This window comes from Eurosta solidaginis, chromosome 3, assembly GCF_040869045.1.
Source record: "Eurosta solidaginis isolate ZX-2024a chromosome 3, ASM4086904v1, whole genome shotgun sequence".
Taxonomy (NCBI): Eukaryota; Metazoa; Arthropoda; class Insecta; order Diptera; family Tephritidae; genus Eurosta; species Eurosta solidaginis.
The window spans coordinates 152,853,312-152,876,164 of record NC_090321.1 but is presented as its reverse complement, the minus strand read 5'-3'; the positions used below and the strand labels follow the sequence as shown (position 1 = coordinate 152,876,164).

Sequence of the window (22,853 nt, the reverse complement as noted above, 5' to 3'; positions counted from 1 at the left end):
GATATGGGTATCAAATGAAAGGTGTTAATGAGTATTTTTAAAAGGGAGTGGGCCTTCGTTTTATAGGTGTTCGCCTTTTCGAGATATCGCCATAAAGGTGGACCAGGGGTGACTTTAGAATTTGTTTGTATGATATGGGTATCAAATGAAAGGTGTTAATGATTATTTTAAAAGGGCGTGGGGCTTAGTTCTATAGGTGGACCCCTTTTCGAGATATCGCCATAAAGGTGGACCAGGGGTGACTCTGGAATTCGTTTGTGCAATATGGGTATCAAACGAAAGGAGTTAATGAGTATTTTAAGAGGGAGTGGGCCTTTCTGGACCAGGGATGACTCTAGACTTTGTTTGTACGATATGGGTATCAAATGAAAGGTGTTAATGAGTTTTTTTAAAAGGGAGTGGGCCTTCGTTCTATAGGTGGACGCCTTTTCCAGATATCGCCATAAAGATGGACCAGGTGTGACTCTAGAATGCGTTTGTACGATATGGGTATCAAATGAAAGGTGTTAATGAGTATTTTAAAAGGGAGTAATCCTTAGTTCCATAGGTGGACGCCGTTTCGAGATATCGCCATAAAGGTGGGCCAGGGGTGACTCTAGAATTCGTTTGTGCAATATGGGTATCAAACGAAAGGAGTTAATGAGTATTTTAAGAGGGAGTGGGCCTTTCTGGACCAGGGGTGACTCTAGATTTTGGTTTGTACGATATGGGTATCAAATGAAAGGTGTTAATGAGTATTTTTAAAAGGGAGTGGGCCTTCGTTCTATAGGTGTTCGCCTTTTCGAAATATCGCCATAAAGGTGGACCAGGGGTGACTCTAGAATGAGTTTGTACGATATGGGTATCAAATTAAAGGCATTAATGAGAGTTTTAAATGGAGTGGTGGTAGTTGTATATGTGAAGGCGTTCTCCAGATATCGACCAAAATGGGGACCAGGGTGACCCAGAACATCATCTGTTGGATACCGCTAATTTATTTATATATGTAATACCTGCCAAGATTTTAAGGGTTTTTTATTTCGCCCTGCAGAACTTTTTCATTTTCTTCTACTTAATATGGTAGGTGTCACAACCATTTTATAAAGTTTTTTCTAAAGGTATATTTCGCGTCAATAAAACAATCCAATTACCTTACCATATTTCATCCCTTTTTTCGTATTTGGTATAGAATTATGGCATTTTTTTCATTTTTCGTAATTTTCGATATCGAAAAAGTGGGCGTGGTCATAGTCGGATTTCGTTCATTTTTCATACCAAGATAAAGTGAGTTCAGATAAGTACGTGAACTGAGTTTAGTAAAGATATATCGATTTTTGCTCAAGTTATCGTGTTAACGGCCATGCGGAAGGACTGACGGACGACTGTGTATAAAAACTGGGCGTGACATCAACCGATTTCGCCCATTTTCACAGAAAACAGTTAACGCCATTGTTGGAAAATGTCACTTAAAGTTTTGTTTTATTTAATCTAAGTACCCTTTGGTACAACCTTGAGTTATAAGCCAATGTTTTGCACTCATTCTTTCATCGCTATTTATTCGTTCTCTCTATTCACGTTGACATTTGTAAAAGCTCGAAACATCCATTTTATTATTGAACTTTGATCGCCAAAGAAAGGGTGCAAAACTGCGGTAAGATAAATATAGTCTTTTTTATGAAATACATTTGTACATAATTAATGAATTCTTTCAGAATAAACCAATCACACAGCTACAATAAAGTGTTAAATGTTTAACGCAAACCCTTTCGCTTAGCCTTAGTCGCAGTCGCGACATTTTTATTCGCAGTTTTCATTTAATGATTACTTCCACGGCCGTGAAGTGAGAATTCACTTATGAAAGAACCAGAAGAAAATCTTGAGAAACGACGCAGTCCTCGGCTCCACAAAGTAGAGGTGGAATCAGAAGAAATGCCGCCTGCACCGCCCACCACCAAAGCGAACGATGATACGACCGCCGTCACCGCCACCGCCACTGCCAGTTCAAACGTCGCAACCACAGCCAGTTTAGCAGTCACCTCAACTTTGGAAATGCAAAAGCAAATCGCCACTCTTCAAAAACAATTAGAGGAATCTAAGGTAAGGTTTAATGAACAAATTCGTATTTGCCAAAGGCTGGAAAAAGCGCTGCGAAATACAGTAGATATGGCAAATACTGTGCCCTTTACAGTCGCCCCAACTACAGTGCCTGCCGTTGCTACGAATTTCGCACCATCAGCCGGTGCTGCAGAACTTAACCTCACAAATTTGCAAACTACGTCCCATGTGCAGCATTTGTCAGCTGCTGCAACCTCGAATAATATCGGACCATTTACTGCAAACAGTTATGTGCACTCCGCTACGTCGCCAATCGCGAGCGGCGCTGCTACTCTGCCAGCCGAGAACGCTGGCATAATTTCATCGCTGCCGACGTACACTATGTCTGCTGCCGCTGCGCCAACATATTTAACTACAAGTCAATTGCACTTTACACAGAGTCACTTTAGCATGCCATGTACATCGTCCTCGATATATACACCCACGCTATTTAATAATATTAATCAGTATATGCAAACGTCTATGCCACTGAATGACTTGAACAACCTCTCTCCTTTGACCAATTCCACAAGATTTCTGCGAAAATTACAAGATTTGCCCGATTTTAGTGGCGAGCCAGAAGACTGGCCAATTTTTTATGCAAATTATGTCCAGTCCACATCGGTGTATAACTACACCAATTTAGAAAACAACCAGCGGTTGCAGAAAGCTGTTAAACGAGAAGCTCGTGAGGTAATTAAATCACTTTTAATTCACCCTGATAACGTTGCCGCTGCTATCGAGCAGCTACGCTTTCGTTTCGGTCGCCCTGAACAATTAATTCAAAGCCAGCTACGGCAAGCGAGGGATTTGCCAAATATTGCGGAGAATGCCTTGTCGAAGTTAGTGCCATTTGCTACCAAAGTGAAAAATTTAGCAACGTTTCTGCAATCAGTGAATGGCCAACAACACTTGGCAAATCCTACGCTATTGGAGGAGTTGTTATCAAAGCTCCCAATGAGCAAGCGGCTGGAATGGGCAAGGACCGCCGCGTCGATACTGCCATATCCTACGATCCTACACTTTAGCGACTGGGTAAGTGAACTTGCTAATTTAATATGTACCATACAAGGTGTTGACGATAAAGAGGGTAAGCGACGTGTGGTGCTACACACATCCGAATAACCGTCCCCAAACCCCTCGGCTATGAGTCCCCTTAAGTGCCCCCTTTGCCAAGGGCAACATAAACTCCAAGATTGTCGTCGTTTCCTTAATGCCATAGTCTCTGATAGGTGGGATATAGTGAAAAAATATCGCGTCTGTTTTTCCTGCCTAAACGTGGGCCATAATACACGTAACTGTCGCCGTAAGAAATTTTGCTCTGCAGAAGGTTGCCAACGCAGACACCATAGCCTACTGCACGAAGCCATCGTGAAAGCTCCGAACTCCAGTGTCTTAAGGGAGGAAGGAGGAGAGGTACGAGGAAGCGTATTGAGCTGCGCGACCACTGACGCTTCTAAGCCGAAACTGCTATTTCGTGTTCTGCCTGTCACGTTATATGGTGAAAACAAACGCATCGGCACATATGCTTTACTTGACGAGGGTTCCTCAATTACGATGCTTGATAGCAAACTTGCCAAACAGTTAGGAATACGCGGTCGGCAACATTGCCTAGATATACAATGGTTCGGGGGAAGAGCAGTGCAAGAGCCTGTAGAGGTATTTAATATTGAAATAAGCGGAGCTGGTAAAAATAAACGTCATCTTCTGCGCAACGTGTATGCAGTAGCCAATCTTGATTTACCGATGCAGAGCCTATGCCGCGATGACTTAAAGGGTGCCAACCAATTTGCTTCGTGCCTCCCCCTGCATCCATATTGCGATGCTGTACCCCAACTGCTAATTGGAATCGACCATGCGCACCTAGGCTTGCCGACTGACATTAAAAGGATCAGTGATAAAGGTCCGTACGCTTGCAATACTGAACTGGGATGGGTAGTTTTCGGACCAAGCAGCCGATCATCCCTTACAACTCAATCCTGCTTATTTGTACGCGCCCGAAACGAGGAGGAAGATATACATCGTCTAGTGTCCGACTATTTCAACATCGAGAATCTTGGTGTCCGAACTTCGACACCTATTGAAAGCAACGATGACGTCAGAGCCAAACAGCTACTTGAAAGTACAACTAAGCGAGTGGAAGGCCGTTATCAAACGGGTCTGTTATGGAAAGCCAACAACATACAACTACCCAATAATTACATTTCCGCTTTGCACAGGTTGAAGGGCATAGAAAGAAAAATGCAACGTGATTCAGCGTTTGCAACCGCGTACAAAGATGTCATCGCAGGGTATCTAGAAAAGGGCGATGCGCGAGAAATTAATCAGGAGGAAGATTGTGTCGTTTCACCTAGGAAGTGGTACTTACCACACTTTGGCGTCGTGAACCCGAATAAACCGCAAAATTTACGTCTTGTTTTTGACGCTGCCTCCCAATTTGAAGGGTCGTCTTTAAACTCTAATTTATTAAAAGGGCCACAGCTGTACACGTCTCTTCCTTCCATTTTATTTAATTTTCGAACACGTGCAGTTGCTGTCTGTGGAGACATAAAAGAAATGTTTCACCAAGTGGTTATTCGACCATCTGACAGGTGTGCACAACGTTTTCTTTGGCGTAATGGGAGGAGTAATACGCAGCCCAAGGAATATGAAATGCGAGTTATGATTTTCGGTGCCGTATGCTCGCCTTGCTCGGCACAATATGTCATGAGACAGAATGCCAGAGAGCATTATGAAAGTAATCCTCGCGCTGTTGAGGCTATTGTTGAGCACCATTACGTGGACGATTTCGTTGACAGTTTTGAGACGATCCAAGAAGCGGTAGACGTAACAAAGATGGTAAGGAGCATTCACAGCGATGGCGGATTCGAATTACGCCGGTTCGTTTCCAATTCTGAGGAAGTGGTTAGAGAATTAGATGGCACTACGAACCCGAAACAAATCGCAGCAGATGAGAGTACAGAGAAAGTTCTTGGACTATTTTGGGAGCCAGGAAGCGATAACTTTAAGTTTATTTTGAAATTTCATCGTATTGACCAGGCAGTAATTAAAGGTGAAAGATGCCCTACGAAAAGGGAACTCCTCAGCATTATTATGTCAACATTTGATCCGCTTGGATTCTTAAGCCATTACACCGTTACCGCCAAAGCCCTCATGCGAGAAGTTTGGCGTCGTGAAGTTCGTTGGGACGAACCCATTCCCAATGACGTGAACGTATCGTGGGAGAAATGGAGGCGACAGTTTCACAAGGTAGCGGAATTTCGTGTGCCGCGATTCTACTTCGATCGGGGTAAGCCTCAAAACTTGGAGCTCCATGTGTTTGTTGATGCAAGCGAGGAGGCATTTGCTGCAGTTGCTTACTGGAGGACAATGCAGTCGAACGGTGGTATCGAAGTGTCATTAATTGCCGGGAAAACGAAATGTGCTCCGCTAAAACCTGTAACCATCCCACGATTAGAGTTGCAAGCCGCCGTGCTTGGTGTACGCCTGCGTAAGTTAGTATTGGATAATCACCAAATTAACCCCCAGCGATGTTTCCTATGGAGCGACTCCAGAACCGCTTTGAAATGGATCGGGAATGAACACCGACGCTACAAACCATACGTGGCACACCGCGTCGCGGAGATTCTGAGTGGGAGTGAAGTTCACGAATGGCGATGGGTGCCAACCCAGGATAATGTTGCTGACGATGCGACGAGAAGTAACGGAAGCATTGATCTTTCACATAAATCTCGTTGGCTACACGGACCGAATTTCTTGCGACGTTCCGAAGACACCTGGCCTACTGAAGATACTGATACCAGAAACGCTGTTGACGTAGATGAAGAACTTCGATCCAAATTTGTTTTGGTTGCTAGCAATAACACCTTGATTAACTATAGTCGATTTTCAAGCCTCATTAGGCTAAAGAGAACTGTGGCGTGGATGCTTCGCTTCATTAACTGTTGCCGTAAACGAGAGCTGCAGTATAAAGAATATGGACTCACTGCATCAGAGATTGAAGCCGCCGAACGCATTTTATGTCTATTTGTCCAAAAGGAAGCCTTCCCTTTAGAACGCAATCGCATCGAGAATGGTCAAGATTTACTCAGCGACAGTCCAATAAGACAGCTTTCGCCATACATTGACGAGGACGGACTGTTAAGGGTGCAAGGACGTATAGATGCAGCTAGCTACCTGCCGTATAATACCAGAAGGCCGATTATACTACCGTACCTACTCATGTAAGGCCCTTCACATATACAGGGCTCGATTATTTCGGACCAATTTGTGTCACGATCGGACGGCGAACTGAAAAACGTTGGGTTGCTCTATTTACGTGTCTCACCGTCCGAGCGATCCACTTAGAAATAGCCCATGATTTGTCGACGGACTCGTGCATAATTGCAATGCGCAACTTCATGAACAGGAGAGGGGTTCCAGCGCGTCTTCGATCCGACAATGGTAAAAACTTTATAGGCGCTAACGAAGAGGCCAAACGTTTCTCTGAAGTGTTCGACACGGAGCGCGTTCAAAACGAATTGTCAACTAAAGGTGTTGAGTGGTTCTTCAACTGCCCCGCCAATCCATCCGAAGGTGGAGCCTGGGAAAGGATGGTGCAAAGCGTAAAAAGGGTCCTTCGACATACGCTGAAAGAAGTAGCACCAAGGGAACACGTTTTACAAAGCCTATTGATAGAAGCAGAGAGTATAATAAATTCGCGCCCTTTGACGAATTGCCCGTCTCCGCCAACGAAGAAGAGCCACTCACACCTAACCATTTCCTATTGGCCAAGGAAATGCTCCTAACACTCCAGCGCTCAATGCTCCTGATATTAATGTACATAGCCTACGCAAGCAGTGGCGAGTTGCACGCAGTCTAATGGACGCTTTCTGGAAACGATGGATACTGGAGTATCTGCCAACTTTAACGCGAAGAGTCAAATGGTGCCAACGAACGGCTCCCCTTAGGGAAGGGGATGCAGTATATATTTGTGACCCAAACATGCCAAGAAATCAGTGGCGACGCGGAATTGTTGACCGTTTGTACACTGGTAAGGATGGTGTGGCCCGGCGTGCTGACGTGCGAACAATAGGCGGACTTTTGCAGCGCGCGGTATCTAAACTGGCGGTTTTGGATGTGGAAAGTAGTGAAGCTGATCGCTCCACGGGGGTGGGGGTGTTGGAAAATGTCACTTAAAGTTTTGTTTTATTTAATCTAAGTACCCTTTGGTACAACCTTGAGTTATAAGCCAATGTTTTGCACTCATTCTTTCATCGCTATTTATTCGTTCTCTCTATTCACGTTGACAGTTGTAAAAGCTCGAAACATCCATTTTATTATTGAACTTTGATCGCCGAAGAAAGGGTGCAAAACTGCGGTAAGATAATTATAGTCTTTTTTATGAAATACATTTGTACATAATTAATGAATTCTTTCAGAATAAACCAATTACACAGCTACAATAAAGTGTTGAATGTTTAACGCAAACCCTTTCGCTTAGCCTTAGTCGCAGTTGCGACAGCCATAAAATATATGCCCCTACCAAATTTCAAAAGGATTGGTTAATTTTTGTTCGACTTATGGCGTTAAAATTATCCTAGACAAATTAAATGAAAAAGGGCGGAGCCACGCCCATTTTTAAATTTTCTTTTATTTTTGTATTCTGTTGCACCATATCATTACTGGAGTTGAATCTTGATATAATTTACTTATATACTGTAAAGATATTAAATTTTTTGTTAAAATTTTACTTTAAAAAAATTTTTTTTTTAAAAGTGGGCGTGGTTCTTCTCCGATTTTGCTAATTTTTATAAAGCGTACATATAGTAATAAGAGTAACGTTCCTGCCAAATTTCATCATGATATCTTCAACGACTGCCAAATTACAGCTTGCAAAAGTTTTAAATTACCTTCTTTTAAAAGTGGGCGGTGCCACGCCCATTGTCCAAAATTTTACTAATTTTCTATTTGGCGTCATAAGTTCAACTCATCTACCAAGTTTCGTCGCTTTATCGGTCTTTTGTAATGAATTATCGCACTTTTTCGGTTTTTCGAAATTTTCGATATCGAAAAAGTGGGCGTCGTTATAGTCCGATATCGTTCATTTTAAATAGCGATCTGAGATGAGTGCTCAGGAACCTACATACCAAATTTCATCAAGATACCTCAAAATTTACTCAAGTTATCGTGTTAACGGACGGACGGACGGACGGACATGGCTCAATCAAATTTTTTTTCGATCCTCATTATTTTGATATATGGAAGTCTATATCTATCTCGATTCATTTATATATGTACAACCAACCGTTATCCAATCAAACTTAATATACTCTGTGAGCTCTGCTCAACTGAGTATAAAAATCGTACTCTTGCTGCCACAAACACTACCCCCTTACTCACCAAACTGCAACCATGATATCTCGTCGTCGTCGTCCCGGCAGTTCGCCTCCATGCAATCGAGGCAGGCCTATCTGCCTTCACAACTCCCCTACCATTGCCGCCATGGCCACCACTGGCTGGCCCCATAATCAATACCTGTCCTTATGTCCGTCTGTCCATCACCAACAGATCACCCCGACATCACCCATTCACCACACACTACATCTTCATCTTTAGCAATTCATGGTTTATTTAGCAATAGCGCTTATATCTACGACAAGATAAAATTTCATATTTACAGGTGTCATCGCACCTAATAGCTTATATTGCTAATGCACATTGTGCGGCATGCATCAGCCATGCTTTTATACAGCTAAATCAACCTATGCTAAGTTCTCTGATTCTTCAGTTACTACTACACCCGATCACTTCCATCAGTGCATTAGCTCAACTTACTTCATTCCGCGTTTGAGAACGAATATGTACAAATTCAAATGTATGTATATACGTGTAGTGTAATATCGTGGTTTAGGAAAATGATGTTTGATCTAAACCAATTTGGCTTAAACAAAAGCTTGAAGCGAAGGCATTTGAGCAGGGAATCGTTTATCGGTATTCAGCATACCAGCTGAGATAACAAACAACTGTCAGCACGAATAATGCGGCAGTTACTCACGAACGTACGTACCAAAAACGTGTCAGCTGACACGACCTATCTTATGAGTGTGCAATGTAAACGAAAACTCACCGACGTGCAACGCCCGTACGTACGTAGCCCGGAACGTAGAAATCAAAACAATTTTGATTTTTTCCGTAAGAACGTGTCAGCTGATCGATCTCTCACTAGACAGAGTTGCCTAGTAAACTTTTGTGCGCTAATTTTTGACCGTTTGCAATTTTATGCAAAAACACCTAATTAAAGTTTGAAAAACTGTGAAAATAATTCGAAATAATTATGTAAAAGTGCTGATTATAAATATGTAATCTATTTATACTTATTTAATATGTATTCCGGCCTTTTACAATATCAAACATTAAATTGGAAAAAGTTGATGTTTCCATAAGCATACATGCAAAATGGTCAATGGCAACAGTGCTTATCTGTAAACAATACACACACAAATATGTTATGTACATGTACACAGACGCACACATTGATTCCTACGGGCTTGAGAGTTCGGTCAAACGTGCTTCGTACGACAAACGTCCTTACGTACGGCACACGTCGGTGGGCAACTGCCGCATAAGGATGCGTGCCTCTATGATTAGCCACTACGACGAAATGCTCTTACGATTCCGTCCTCGAACGCCTTGCACTTAGCTCTTCACTTTGAATTAACGAAGTATGTGACCGTCCACTTTTTGGACCTTTAATTGAACTAAATAACCTTGCGTTGATCCACGCACTTTTACACAGGCATACACAACACTACGGCCGCATATTTCGTTCATCCATTCGCTTTAAGAGTCACCCAGAATATGAAGATGTGAAATGTACAAGTGTGAATTATATAAATATATGAACGTACACAAATAGTAGTCTCAGTATGAATAAAGGGGAATCAGACAGAAATTGAGTGGGGCGACAACTGCGAGACACAATATCTTGGCACCGACACCCAAGCAAAACAAACAAAACCTCACCAGCTGATTATCCTAAGGCGCCTTTGGTAACTAGCAACGGGCTATGCAGCGCTCATTGCGCTTTACTACTACGTTTCTATATCGAGCGCACCACTCACCCTCTGTCCTACGCTCAAGACAATGGTCACTTATAAACACTCTTAGATAACAACAACAATAGTTAATCAGCAACATTTTCACTGTTGTACACGCTCTTAAACTACCTCACAGACTCTCATTCTGCGCCGCTCATTCAGGGATTTGTATCCCCAGCTTCCATGTGCTGGTTACAAGTAATTCGACTAGCCACCGTTCAGTTGCTTTTGGTGAAGAAATTCACGTTTGTCGCTAAGACAATAGCTACCCTCGCCGATGCCCGCAACAATGGTCGCTCTTAAATAAACCCGCTTACAACAACAACAGTATTATTAAAATTATATATGACGCTCGTTATTTTCTGCCGTTCATCCACTGTTTTGGCTATCCAGCTTCCTTGCGCTGGATATAAACGCGTTTGTTGCTCTTGACGAATAGATTCGCGTTTGTCTTTTTCCTTCTCACAAAAATCACCCCCTTTGATCAGCGCACCGCCACACACTCCCTATTTACATATATGTGTTTGTTATTATGAGCTGCTGCGCGCTCAACTAAGCGTTTCTGCCTGTGCTAGCGTTTGCTGCTTGTAGAAAGTGTGTGTTCGAGCTGATTAGCACGCATGGCCCCAAGAGAATTTTTGGTTTAAAACTAAATACCTGATTGTATATACTGATCTCGTGTGCTGAGTTCTTGTTGTTGAATCGCTGTGACGATTGAACTGTTGTGCTGGCGCCTACTGTCTGTCCACGCTGCTCTGCTCCTTTATTTGGTGGTTCGCCGATTCTTTCCTCGCGCTGGCTTGCGTACATGCGTATTCAACACCAAATTGCCGTAGAAATATTCCAAGCTTCTTAGCGCCTCGATGCCTTGCCAGTGCGAGGCTGCAATTTTGTGACTCCTCTGCCGGCTTTGCTGCTGAGACACTCTGCCTCGTGCTCTGATGTTTTACGCTGTATATTGTCGACCTTTTACCGTATTTTCTTGTAAATTGCTATTCACGTAGGGCGATGGAATCAAATCTGTCGAATGAGATGCCATTCATGAGAATCTGCTTCCCTTTTATAATTTTGATTGCAAATCTTACCTACTCTATTCTTCGCCGTGTGTTCTGCTTGGTGGTTGGAGTTAAAAAGGCCGGAAGTGGCAGAGTTAAGTTGGTCGCGGCAACCATTTGCACTGAATTTGACAATCACGCGCAAGGTTGCATCGGACTTCAAAACTTTTTCTTTGACTGACCGCTAAGGTCGAAACACATCTTTCGCAACAATTGTAATTTAGAATATATGAATGCAGCTCGCTCCGGATCAGCATCTTCTGGTCCTGGGATTCAAGGGGTTGACAAGCGCACTACAAAGCTTTATAGCTTCAAAGCTTCTGCAAACCCATTGTCAACCTCACCTACGCGAGAAAATATGAATGAATCATACACATATTTAGCAGGCGAGGCCCTGGCAACCCCAAGCTCCTTATGAGGGGTGGGGAGGCGGGATGGCCTAGAAGGTTTATTGTGGTCATATTAATCGTTCCCGAGATGGTCGGGCTAGTACCTGAATGGTGCTTTGTTACCGGAACGTACCGGATCTATATCCGGCAAAGGACCATCAACATCGATAACACTCCCCAAAACCTTCGGCGATTGTCTTTATCGTTAATGCAACAACAACAACAACATCTTCTGGTCTAAGACGACTGCCGCTGGGCTAGTATATGTCCTGACATATTTTGGTAAATAATAACTTGGTAACATTAGTAATACATCATGAATTCAACTGTCAAGAAGGAACATCTTCTGATTAAATTTGTTATTTTTATTTGGAAGAGCATGTGTTTTACTCCCGGCTCTCAACGACAAATCAACAAAGCAAATGAACATGAGTATCACGATCACTTCCAAGTGTGACTGTAAAACTTTTCATCGAACCCGAAACCCATTAAGTTTCGCAAAAGGCAGAAAAGTTCATCTAAATAACTGACGTACATACCTACAATATATTAATAACACATGTTTCTTTTATGTTAAGTTGAGGTCGGTTTGCTAAAGTAAAATTAAAGTAATGTAAACTCGCACTGGTCTTTTGTATTCAATTTTGCATTTGCGATAGGTGACTGAATGCTGAAAAAAGCAGTTTCTGTAATAGTTTTCGTAGCAAGGTATTTATTTTTCTACACCCATTTTTTCAAAGCGGGAAAAAACTCTACCCTCTTCTGACCATAGAAAATACATCACTACCATTTCAGATAGCTTACATCTTCTGTCTTTTTTTATTTACTTCACCTGGTGATTCCACCATGCCGAATCCAAAATTTTATCAAAACCGATGCTTTGTAATAATTTTCAAACGAAATTACAAATTTTTTTTTCTAAAATAATTATACCATGGCGGAACGATACAAGGTGGCAGCATGGAGCAGCTGATTATAAACTTTTTTTATTTGATTTGATTCATCAACTTCCGGCGCAGTACGATTTTGACATTTGTCCATCGAATTTACAAAAACAAAGTACATGGGATTTTTATTTATGTTTGTAGGTATGTCACCATGCTGCCACCTTGTGTAGTTCCGCTATAAATTATACATACAAGACACGTTGTTGTGGTGCATGGCCATAAACAAGAGGCACGTCGATAGCGCATGGTGTCGCATACACAAGCGGCATCGTGGATAGTCGGCTACGGCATCGTCACTTCGTGATGGGGTCGTTGGCCTGGTCACTTGCGATGCCAAGGAGCGGCGCGGTGTAGGAACCGGAGGACGCTGGCGATTCATCTGCGAACGAGACAAGAAAAATAACACAGACTTTAGTCACTCATCATGTTGAGAATGGAGTGTTAGTAAGGCGTTCATGGGATTTGAGTCGATTCTTCTATAACGTGTATGTAGTGGACTGTAGTAGAGCCGGGGGTGTTAGAGAGCCGCGAGGGCTCAATTTAGGTTCAGGAGCCGGCAGAACACACAGTTTTGTGATTGGCCTGGTGAGGACGCCACTCTGGGTGCGTACATTGACAACTCGGATGTGTCCGTCTCTTCCGAGATGTGTGTCTTCCACACGTCCTAGACGCTATTCGGTAGGGGGTAGGTTGTCTTCCTTGATGACTACGAGGTCGCCTTTTCGAGGCGGAGGTTGGGTTGTCTTCCATCGGTATCGCTTGTGCAGCTCCATGAGATAATCATTCAGCGTTTGCTGAACTGATGATGTAAAACTTTCAACTGTTCCCAACGGTTAATCATAGAGAGGTGTTCATATTTCGGTTCCGGGATGGAGAGCCGGGGCGCGCCTCGTAGGAAATGACCCGTTGTGAGGGCCGTGAGATCGCTTTGGTCTTGAGACAGTTGGGAGACGGGGCGGGTGTTCAAGACAGCCTCTATTCGTATCAATAAGGTAAAAAATTCTTCAAAAGCGAAGCTGTGCGTTCCGGCGACCTTTTTAAAGTGGGTTTTAAAGCTTTTGACAGCGGATTCTCATAATCCGGCCATGTGAGGGGCACGGGGGGTATAAACTTCCAATTAATTCCTTGTGGGCCAAGCAGACAAAGACGGCAACATAGCCCTTCATCATCTTGGGAGACCGGAGCATAGAAGCTTTTATTTGAAACGGCCGGCGAAGTCTACACCAGTGGTAGTGAAGGGGGCGCGAAGGAACATCGTTCGGGACCAAAGCTGCCATTATTTGGGAGTGCGTTTGTTGCTTATGAATGGTGCATGCTTTACATTGGAAAATGAACTTTTTTATTAGGGGTTTAAGCCGGGCTATGAAGAACTCTTATCTTACAGCTTGTTGCATGAGGCGGACGTCCGCATGGAGGAAGGTCTCATGTAGAAAACTTATATAGAGGGTAGTAAATCGAGCCTTTTCGGGGAGAATGATGAGATGACACTCATTGTAGGTCATGTCGGCATTTACTAATCGTCCGTTGGCACGGAGAATCCCGTTTGTATCCAGGAAAGAGTCAAGTACCAACAGGGAACTACGCTTCCCTAGGGGTTTTGAGTTCTCTAGGCAGGCTCGTTCTGGACCGAAGTATCGGGTTTGGGCCGCAATGATCTGACGGTGTTTCGCTCGCTTGAGTTCGGCATGAGATAACGAGAAGGTGACAGGATCACGGATGCCGTTTACTGCATCTTTCGCCCGACGTGTGAACCTCAGAACGTATGCAATGACGCGTAGAGCTCGAGAGTAAGAGGCAAACCGATCTAGGATATCGTCGGTCTCCTCAGCGGCATGCAGTGCTTCAACTCGGCGAAGTTCGGGGGTACAATGTTTGTGGCCGTTAGTGTGGCCAGTCCGCGGGGGGTCGGGAAAGCCAATCTGGACCATTCCCCCATAGCGATGAGTTAGCGAGATAGTCGGGGCTACATCCTCTGGTTCCAAGATCCGCGTGGTTGTCTTTGCTTCGAACATGTCGCCGAGGGACATTTCCAACGAGGTCTATAATCTGCGCTGTTCGGTTGGAGACGTATGTTTTCCAAGAGTGGGGTGGCTTTTCCAGCCAGGCTAGCACGATTTCAGAATCGGACCACATAGTTAATTTTTTTCGACTTAGGCCGAGATGGGGTTGGACTACTGCGACTAATTTTGCTAATAAGAGCGCTCCGCATAGCTCCAGGCGTGGCAGACTAATAGTTTTGAGAGGAGCCACTTTGCCTTTGCACACTATAAGGTGAGAGTGGACCTGAGTACCGACAGTACTTCTTAGGTACAGGGTTGCGCAATACGCCTTTTCTGAGGCGTCGCAGAATCCGTGGAGCTCAACATATTGATCGGGCGTAAAATTCATCCATCGGGGTATATGGATGGCTGAGATAGAGGGAACATTTTGAGAGAACTGCGCCCATTTGGTTAGACGGATGGGTTTAACCTCCTCGTCCCATTCGGTCCCGTCTAACCACAATTCTTGCATGAGCATCTTCGTTTGGATCATTATGGGCGCCAGCCACCCTGCGGGATCGAAAAGTTTCGCAATGGAGTAGAGGATTTGCCGCTTCGTGGCTGCAGTGGATGCCGGATTTGAGTCGACGGTATACGAGAATGTATCTGTTAGGGCGTTCCACTGGATGCCAAGGGTCTTGGCGGTGCTAGTCTTTTCGAACTCGAGAAAGCTTGTTTCCAGCAGATCAGTTTTCGATATTTTTTGGAGGATGTCGGGATGGTTTGCCGTGATCTTTTTTTAGGGGAAAGCTGGCTGAATTGAGAGCGTCTATAGTCTCTGTTAGGGATTGATCAGCTGATTGGAGATCATGACTGCCAGATAAAATATCGTCAAAATACGTCTCGGATTTTAGTATTGGGGCTGCGCGTGGATGGGAATCGGCTATATATTTCGACAGCTCGTGTAGAGTGCGAATAGCCAGGAAAGGCGCGCAGTTAACCCCGAAGGTGACCCTTTTTAACTTGTAGTCCTTTATTGGACTGTGTTCGGGGGTTCGGAATATTATCCGTTGGTAGTCTCGGTCATCGGGGTGCAAGAGAATTTGGCGGCACATTTTCTCGAAATCGCCATTAAAGACATATTTATATGTTCGCCATTTCAACAACATAAGTCGGAGATCGGGTTGGAGGGTTGGTGCGGTACATAAAACATCGTTAAGGGAGTGACGGGAACCCGACTTTTTAGAGGCGTTGAATACAACTCTGACTTTTGTTGTCTCCTTGCCTGGCCTTACGACTGCATGGTGAGGGAGATAGGACGAGCAGTATTTACCTAGAGATTCTACTTCAGTGGGACTGCATTCTTCCATGTGGCCTAGGGACAGATATTATTCGAGTACCTGGTCGTATTGCTGCTTGAGATCGCCCTTTTTGAGAGGGTACGTTCCATACCGTGGAACTGTCGTACAGTACGGTATTGGCCTAGGTCGATATCGTTCGGGAATGTTGGTTTAAAGGGGAGCCGAACCATATATCGACCGTCATCCATTCGAGTGGTTGTGGCTTTGATAAAAGTCTTCGCACATTTTATCTTCTGGGGTTTCCACTCGCACACTGGGTATTTCCCAGATTTGCCTTAGCTGTTCATTCAGCTGGACATTCGTCACTTCCCATGCTTGAGAGGAGTGTGCTTCCACCTTTTCGGGGGTTTGGCCACTTTTATCCAGCCAAATATTGTGTTTTGGGCTAGCAGTGTGGGGGAGATCTTTTCGATGCCATTTAGCATTATTTATGGGATAAGATCACTACCTAATACCAGATCAATTTGGGAGGGGTTCTGAGTATTCTGGTCTGCTAGCTTGAGGTGGGACCATTTACGCATTTGGTCGTTATTTAGCCTGAGTGTTGGGAGTTGCCTAGTGAGACGAGGTAGCACGATTGCCTGGGCCTTTATTTTCACCTTGTGGTCATTTGAGACTAGGGTCAGTGAGCACAACTTGTTGGAGGTTTGTTCTACTCCGCCTTCCATGCCCTATATTTCAAATAGGGAGTGGGTATATGGAAGCTTAATCTGTGTTTTTGCGGAAATGAAGCTACGTTCTGACCCTTGATCCACTAAGGCTCTGAGCCTGAAGCAGTCACCTCGGTGTTCTATGGACACTATCGCTGTGGGAGAATGATTTTGCTATCGGAATGGAATGACTGGATATGGGCTGTGTTTGAGGTAGAGGGAAGTTCTCCCGTAGCTGCTGCATCATGGACGCTTCTGTTGGCTGGTACTGCTAGATCATATGGTTGTTAACTGGGATGTTGATCTTCGCGGTCCTGTGGTATGATGAGGGGCTCCAGTGTCATTAAGGGTGGAGTTGTGGCGACCTTGGCAGTAGAGGCATGTTCTTGTACTGGTGCAATCTTTTAAGATGTGGGTTTAAGATAGACAACTTTCGCACTGGTTATCTCTCACGAATTTTTTTCGCTCAGGGATTGTCAACTTCTTGCAACACAAGCAGCTTTGTAGCGTGTGGGAGGACTGTATCGCATCTATCAGTTACCTTGCGAGCAGCTGCTGCCGAAAAAACCCCTGGTACGCCGGGTGGCATCACCTTCACCATCTCTGACCTCGTGGAGGGCGCCGCCTCCAGATTGTGGCCATTTTTAAACGCAATTTATTAATAGGTTAACGTGGCGGCCTTCTCCGCCGGGTTTTCACCATTACCAAAGAAAAAGACTTGTGTTTAATTTAATATTTAAAATACACTTCACTTTTATTTAAGAATGCGTGCGCTGTAACAAGTTGCCAAAATTATAATGACGGCTGTGAAACATGGAAAATGCCGAGCCATCATTGCCAGTCATTTTTCATGTTTCACCCCACATATATCTTGTTCACTCTTACATACTATATTCCATCAGCTGAATACCTAACGTATATACAATCTTTTATTCTTTCTATTTATGGTATTCACAATTAAATATCATTGTGAGCCACGATGTTGCGATGTTGCCAGATGATTTTTAAAAAGCTAATTTGGGGGATTTTACCCTTATAACTGCTTGCACATTCTGCAGGCGTAAATTTTTTGATGCTCGGCCAAATGAGCATTTGTGCGATTTGAGGAGTAGTTGCTATTGTGCGGGGTGTTGCGGCTTTGGTTTTGGGTTTGACCTTGCCTGAATTGGGGGTTATTCTGACTTGGGGGAGGCCTTGAGAAATATGTGGAGGGTGGATTATATCGGGGTTTGGCTGGTCGCCATTGATCCACCCTTTCCACTATCTAGTAGCGAGTAGTCAGAAATTGATCCATTTGGGACCAGTTCGGGAGGTCTCTTCGCGAACTTAATGATTGTTCCCAAAGCGCAACAGTAGTTTCTGAGAGTTTTGAGGTTACCAGATATATTAATATGGGATCCCAACTATCTGTCGAGATTTGTTGGGTTGCTAATATCTGGAGGCAGTTATTAACGGAAGATTGCAGTCTGTGGATGTCTTCGCTGTTTTCAGTCTGAATGGCTTTGAGGTTCATGAGGACTTTTATTTGGTTATCGACCAAGACTCTTTTATTTTAATATCGGGATTTCAGGGCTTCCCACGCCAGAGCAAAGTTGTTATCACTAAGTGGGAATTGCTTCACTATTTGGCCTGCTTTTCCTTGGGTCTTGTACCTGAGGTGGTACAGTTTTTGGGCGCTCGAGAGTAAAAGACTTCGGTGTCACAGGCGGGTACTTTGAGGTGCATCCCGGAACTTTCTTGGGGAGTGGTGGTTGTAGCGGGGACGGGATACCCTTAGTTGGAGCTGATCGCCTATTCTTGCCTTTGTGTCCTCATACGCTATAAGGCAGGCGCGGTATTTGTTGAAAGATGAGGCCTTAAAATCTTCGGGAAGGTCTTTTTTTATCTGACTCTACGACGGCGTCATATGCGCTCTGTACCCTTTCCCAGAACACATCGATATTTTTATCTTTTATTTTTAGGGATGCCTCGGTCTTGGAACTCGGTTGTGCCGAACCGAGCGCAGTAATCCGAAAAGAGATCCGTTTCGGATAGATATAAATTTATTTTCGACCACGGTAGCCATTCTAAAGAGGCACTTGCTTAATTTTACTTTGGCTATTTTGGGGACTGCCGAGTGTTTATTTATACGCGAAAACCACAGGGAGAAGTTATCCTATTGATAAGGATTCGCGTAGGTTAGGGCCAGTTAAGACTGATATGGGGTTAGTCTGGGACCAGTTGGGACGAGCGGCAGAATTTACTGCTGGGTATTGCACACAATATAAAAGTGGCAGAATTTGTTGCTGGGTATCGCAAATAATAATACAATTGTGGGGATATGTGCTTGAAACTATACCGCAAGGGACACACAAGTATAGAAGGGCAATGAAATAACTTTGTGGAGTGTGTGTGGGATTTGCCGTTTGTAACGAACCGCTTTTATGTATATATGAATATGGGGGTGGGAATATATATATATATATATATATATATATATATATTTGTTACAACGTCATACAATTTTGGCGGGAAAAATTTATTTTTGGCGGGATATATTTTTCTTATGAGATTTTAATTTTTCACTTTTATGGTACCTGAGGGGGCGTACTATTGTGAGGCGAATAGAAATTTGATTTTCTACGTACAGTTTTACTCTTTTGGTACTTATTTTTTATGTGCAGATGTGTTGCGCTGGCTTGGTGATGGCGTCGAAGGACCACTGGTTGCGCCGTCAGCCTGCTAAGCGCTGCTTTGGGGTTGGTTTGTCCACGGATGCGTGCTGATGAACGTTAGGAGACAGCCCTCAGCTACGAGTATGGGGTGCTCAAGTCGGTGACTCCTAGTGGTCCAAGACGAGTGTCGTGTCTCTCTTCACAGTGTGGAGGACTCACCAACATGTATATGATAAAATAAGTTACCCGGCACCGTGTGTGACCGCTTACGTATAAGAAGGTTTTCCTTGTATTGTGTTCAAATTTGGTTCTTTATTCCCCGACGGGTGACTTTCAATAATTCTGGTTGAGTACAATAATGGAGTTGTAACAATTTGGAATAATGTATATGAAATTGGAAGATTGTCGCAAATGTTGTTCAGCAAGCATAGGTGATCATTCGATCGATGATTTCAATCGACTCGGAATATGATTATTAAAACTTTGAGTGTTACAACACAACGATTTCGCGAGTATAATGATTTTTCTTGATGAATTTGTATAAATTTTGGTAGTGCTGCCGTTAACGAATATCCGGTATCTCTTGCACTCCTCGATGAGTCTCTCTTTCTTCAGCGAATATATCCAGTTCAAGCTGTCGGTATTCAATAGGTGGGTGTTGTCCTCTGATTGTGGTTGCGTGTTCGGTGGCCCATCTCCCGGCGGGCTGGTGCTTGTTGTTGCTTTTACACTTTCCTCTCTGGAGATGGGTCCCTGCTCGGGCGCCATTTGTGAGGTGGGTTTTGTCGAAGGCTGAGGTAAGCTGTACGTTGCGGACGCTGGGTGTGCATGTTATTTTCTTGCCTTCCAAATGCTTGCGTATAGTGTCACCCACGTAGGTGAGCGTTGCGCCGGTGTCCACCAAGGCTCGGACGTTTAACCCTTCGATAGTGAGCTTGACGTAGTGACGGCCATCCATCTTTTCATTCAGCGGCTTTTCGTCGATGGATGATTGTGGTATTTTCCCGTGCCGTAGGCTGTCGGGAGTCAAGGTGCTCGCCTTATCGCATCTGCAATCTCTGGACAGAACGTTGTCCCGACCACATCTGGAGCAAAATAGTCTTCGGGCCTTTTGGCATTGGTGGCGCATATGTCCTCGTTCCTTGCATCTCCAACATGATTCCTCTCGGCTATATCCTTCGGTCAACGGTGATAAAGAATGCGCTGTTTGTCTGCCCTGTCTGGTGGCCTCTAATTGTAGCAACTCGAACTCGTCGGTGAGCTCCATCAGCTCTTCAATGGTTCGGAACTCGCTACGCTTTGCGGATAACCGGTATTCGACGCGCAGCCCGTCGTAAATGCGTTCTAGGTGTTTCTCTCGTGACATAATTGGATGTTGTCGGATCATGGTTTGCATGGCGAGAATGTAATCCTTAGCCTTTTCGCGCCCCTGCTGTCTCCTCTGGCGTATGGCGTCCTCTAGTTGGTGTAGATGCCGTCTGGGTAGGAAGAATTGCTCGGCCGCTGTGCGGAACTGTGCCCACGAGAGTATCTCGGCTTTGCGTAGACGGAACCATTGCAGTGCCTTTCCGCGCAACGTCTCTGGAAGCGCTGGGAGCAATCTGTCCAATGGAATGCTATAGCACTCGGCCAGCTCCTCAATTCTCTCCAAAAAGTCATAAAGCGTTTCTCCACCCGTGAAATGGACATCCCATCGGCGGACCGTATTCATTACTTCGGCATCGGTTAACTCGGTACGGGGTGGTGACGGTCATTGATTGGCCTTTGTAACTGCAGACGGTGTAGTCACATGGATGGAGGGAGTTTGGTCGAGGGCGGTTTTAATTTGGCTATTCTCTTCTGCCTTGATTTCATCTTCAACCTCTCTCAGTAGATTTTCGGTTGACTTGCGATTTCGTTTTGCCTTGACGTAGGCACTGAGCGCTATGCGTAGCTCAGCGACAGTGCTGCCGTTAACGAATATCCGGCATCTCTTGCACTCCTCGACGAGTCTCTCTTTCTTCAGCGAATATATCCAGTTCAAGCTGTCGGTATTCAATAGGTGGGTGTTGTCCTCTGATTGTGGTTGCGTGTTCGGTGGCCCATCTCCCGGCGGGCTGGTGCTTGTTGTTGCTTTTACAATTTCCTCTTCGGAGATGGGTCCCTGCTCGGTAGGTGGTCACAAAGAAATACAATGTAAAAACGTAGAAAAATCTCGGGGGTGATTTGCTAAACTTTTAATAATAATGACAGGTGTCTATAGACGTTGGCTGCTCTTAGTGGCTGATTTGTCCATGCCAGATTGATTTGATGTGGTGAGTTTGATGAAGTTGACGTGTTGGCGTAATCACGTCAAGCATATTTACGTAGAAGTGTTATGTCGCGTAAACACATATGTATATCAACGTTTATTTTTTACGTTGCTTGATAATTATTATGTATACTCTGTATATCGGTCTTGAAACCTTCCGTCATCGGGTCCTTGGACCTATGCCTGACATTGATGATGTGTAATTGCTTGATCGTTGGTCATGGATTTGGTCCTGTGATTTTTGATCAAAAGACAGATCAATTGATCAGAAGTAGGTTGATGCATTTTACTGGTACCATATTTTACTGAAACCAATAGAACGAGATATGAAAAGCGCATGTTACCGGAACGAATCGGATCTACATACATATATCCTGCAAAATACCATGAACATCGATAACACTCCCCAAAACCTTCGGGCAGTGTCTTTATCCCTACAACAGCAACAATTGGGAGGTATGTATTAAATTATAGAGATAGAGTTTTCGGGCTGTAGCGCCAAATACCTTGCCCACCCCGAGGCTTAGGTCTATTTATGTATGTATGTATTTTTATGTTGGCTGAAATCCGATTTTTTGTAATTAATTTGGCCAATAATCTACCCCGTGTGGGGGAAGCGTGAGCGTCTTGGGCTTTGGGATTACCTCCTCTGCTGAAAACGGGCGTTTTATTGCTTCACCCATGCTGTACAAACTTAAAATCAGGCAATACGAATTTCGTCCACAGAAAATCCTCGACCTTGCCAGCTCAGGTCGATCTTCTTTGCGGTGTGCAAACGGACTTTAAGGTCTGGTAAAAGCCTCCACTACATTGGGACAAACAGGTTAATAAAAACTTGGTTTCTGTTCGGCTTTTCAATAAGCGTCAGATTTTGCTTGGAAAGGACCGACAAAGTTCTCTCTACCAGCATTGTAGACTACAAACTATAAAGCAACGAAAGAAATACATACATATATAATATCCACTAAAATCTATCAAAATTTCTACTTTTATTGCCAACTAATAATATTTATTGCTCATAATAATTATCAAGCAACGAAAAAATAAACATTGACAACTCAGTGGATGCATAGAAAACTTCCATTGATTTTATATTTTTTTCTCTCAGCTGAGTGGCAGTGAAAAAATAAAATGACTGCAATACATTGTTTTAGTTATATTGGAGAAAGGCATCACTAAGCTGAAAAAAAGTAAAAATAATTGTGCGCACTCAAATTTTTCCAATATAGTGCAATGCTAATAAAATTGTAATGCAATCAAAATTTACTGCACTTCCCTCACACGGGGTTGAATTTGATTGATTCATATATTGGCCTATAACTTTATTTCTGTTAAGTCTATAAATACATTGAAATTCGGCTGAGATATTCAGCTTTG

At 43.9% G+C, this 22,853-nt stretch overlaps 2 protein-coding genes across 4 annotated transcripts in view; one reads left to right on the top strand and one right to left on the bottom strand.

Moving 5' to 3' along the window:
* Positions 1-22,853, top strand: part of LOC137244372 (uncharacterized) — a 445,511-nt gene that overhangs the window by 415,300 nt on the left and 7,358 nt on the right. The window lies entirely within an intron of this gene.
* The window catches only part of ana (anachronism), a 216,915-nt gene continuing 206,853 nt past the window's right edge, over positions 12,792-22,853 (bottom strand). The window contains exon 6 of the mRNA XM_067773304.1: positions 12,792-12,921. Coding sequence (XP_067629405.1) covers positions 12,918-12,921 — 4 coding nt within the window. The 3' untranslated portion in view covers positions 12,792-12,917. The remainder of the gene's footprint in view (positions 12,922-22,853) is intronic.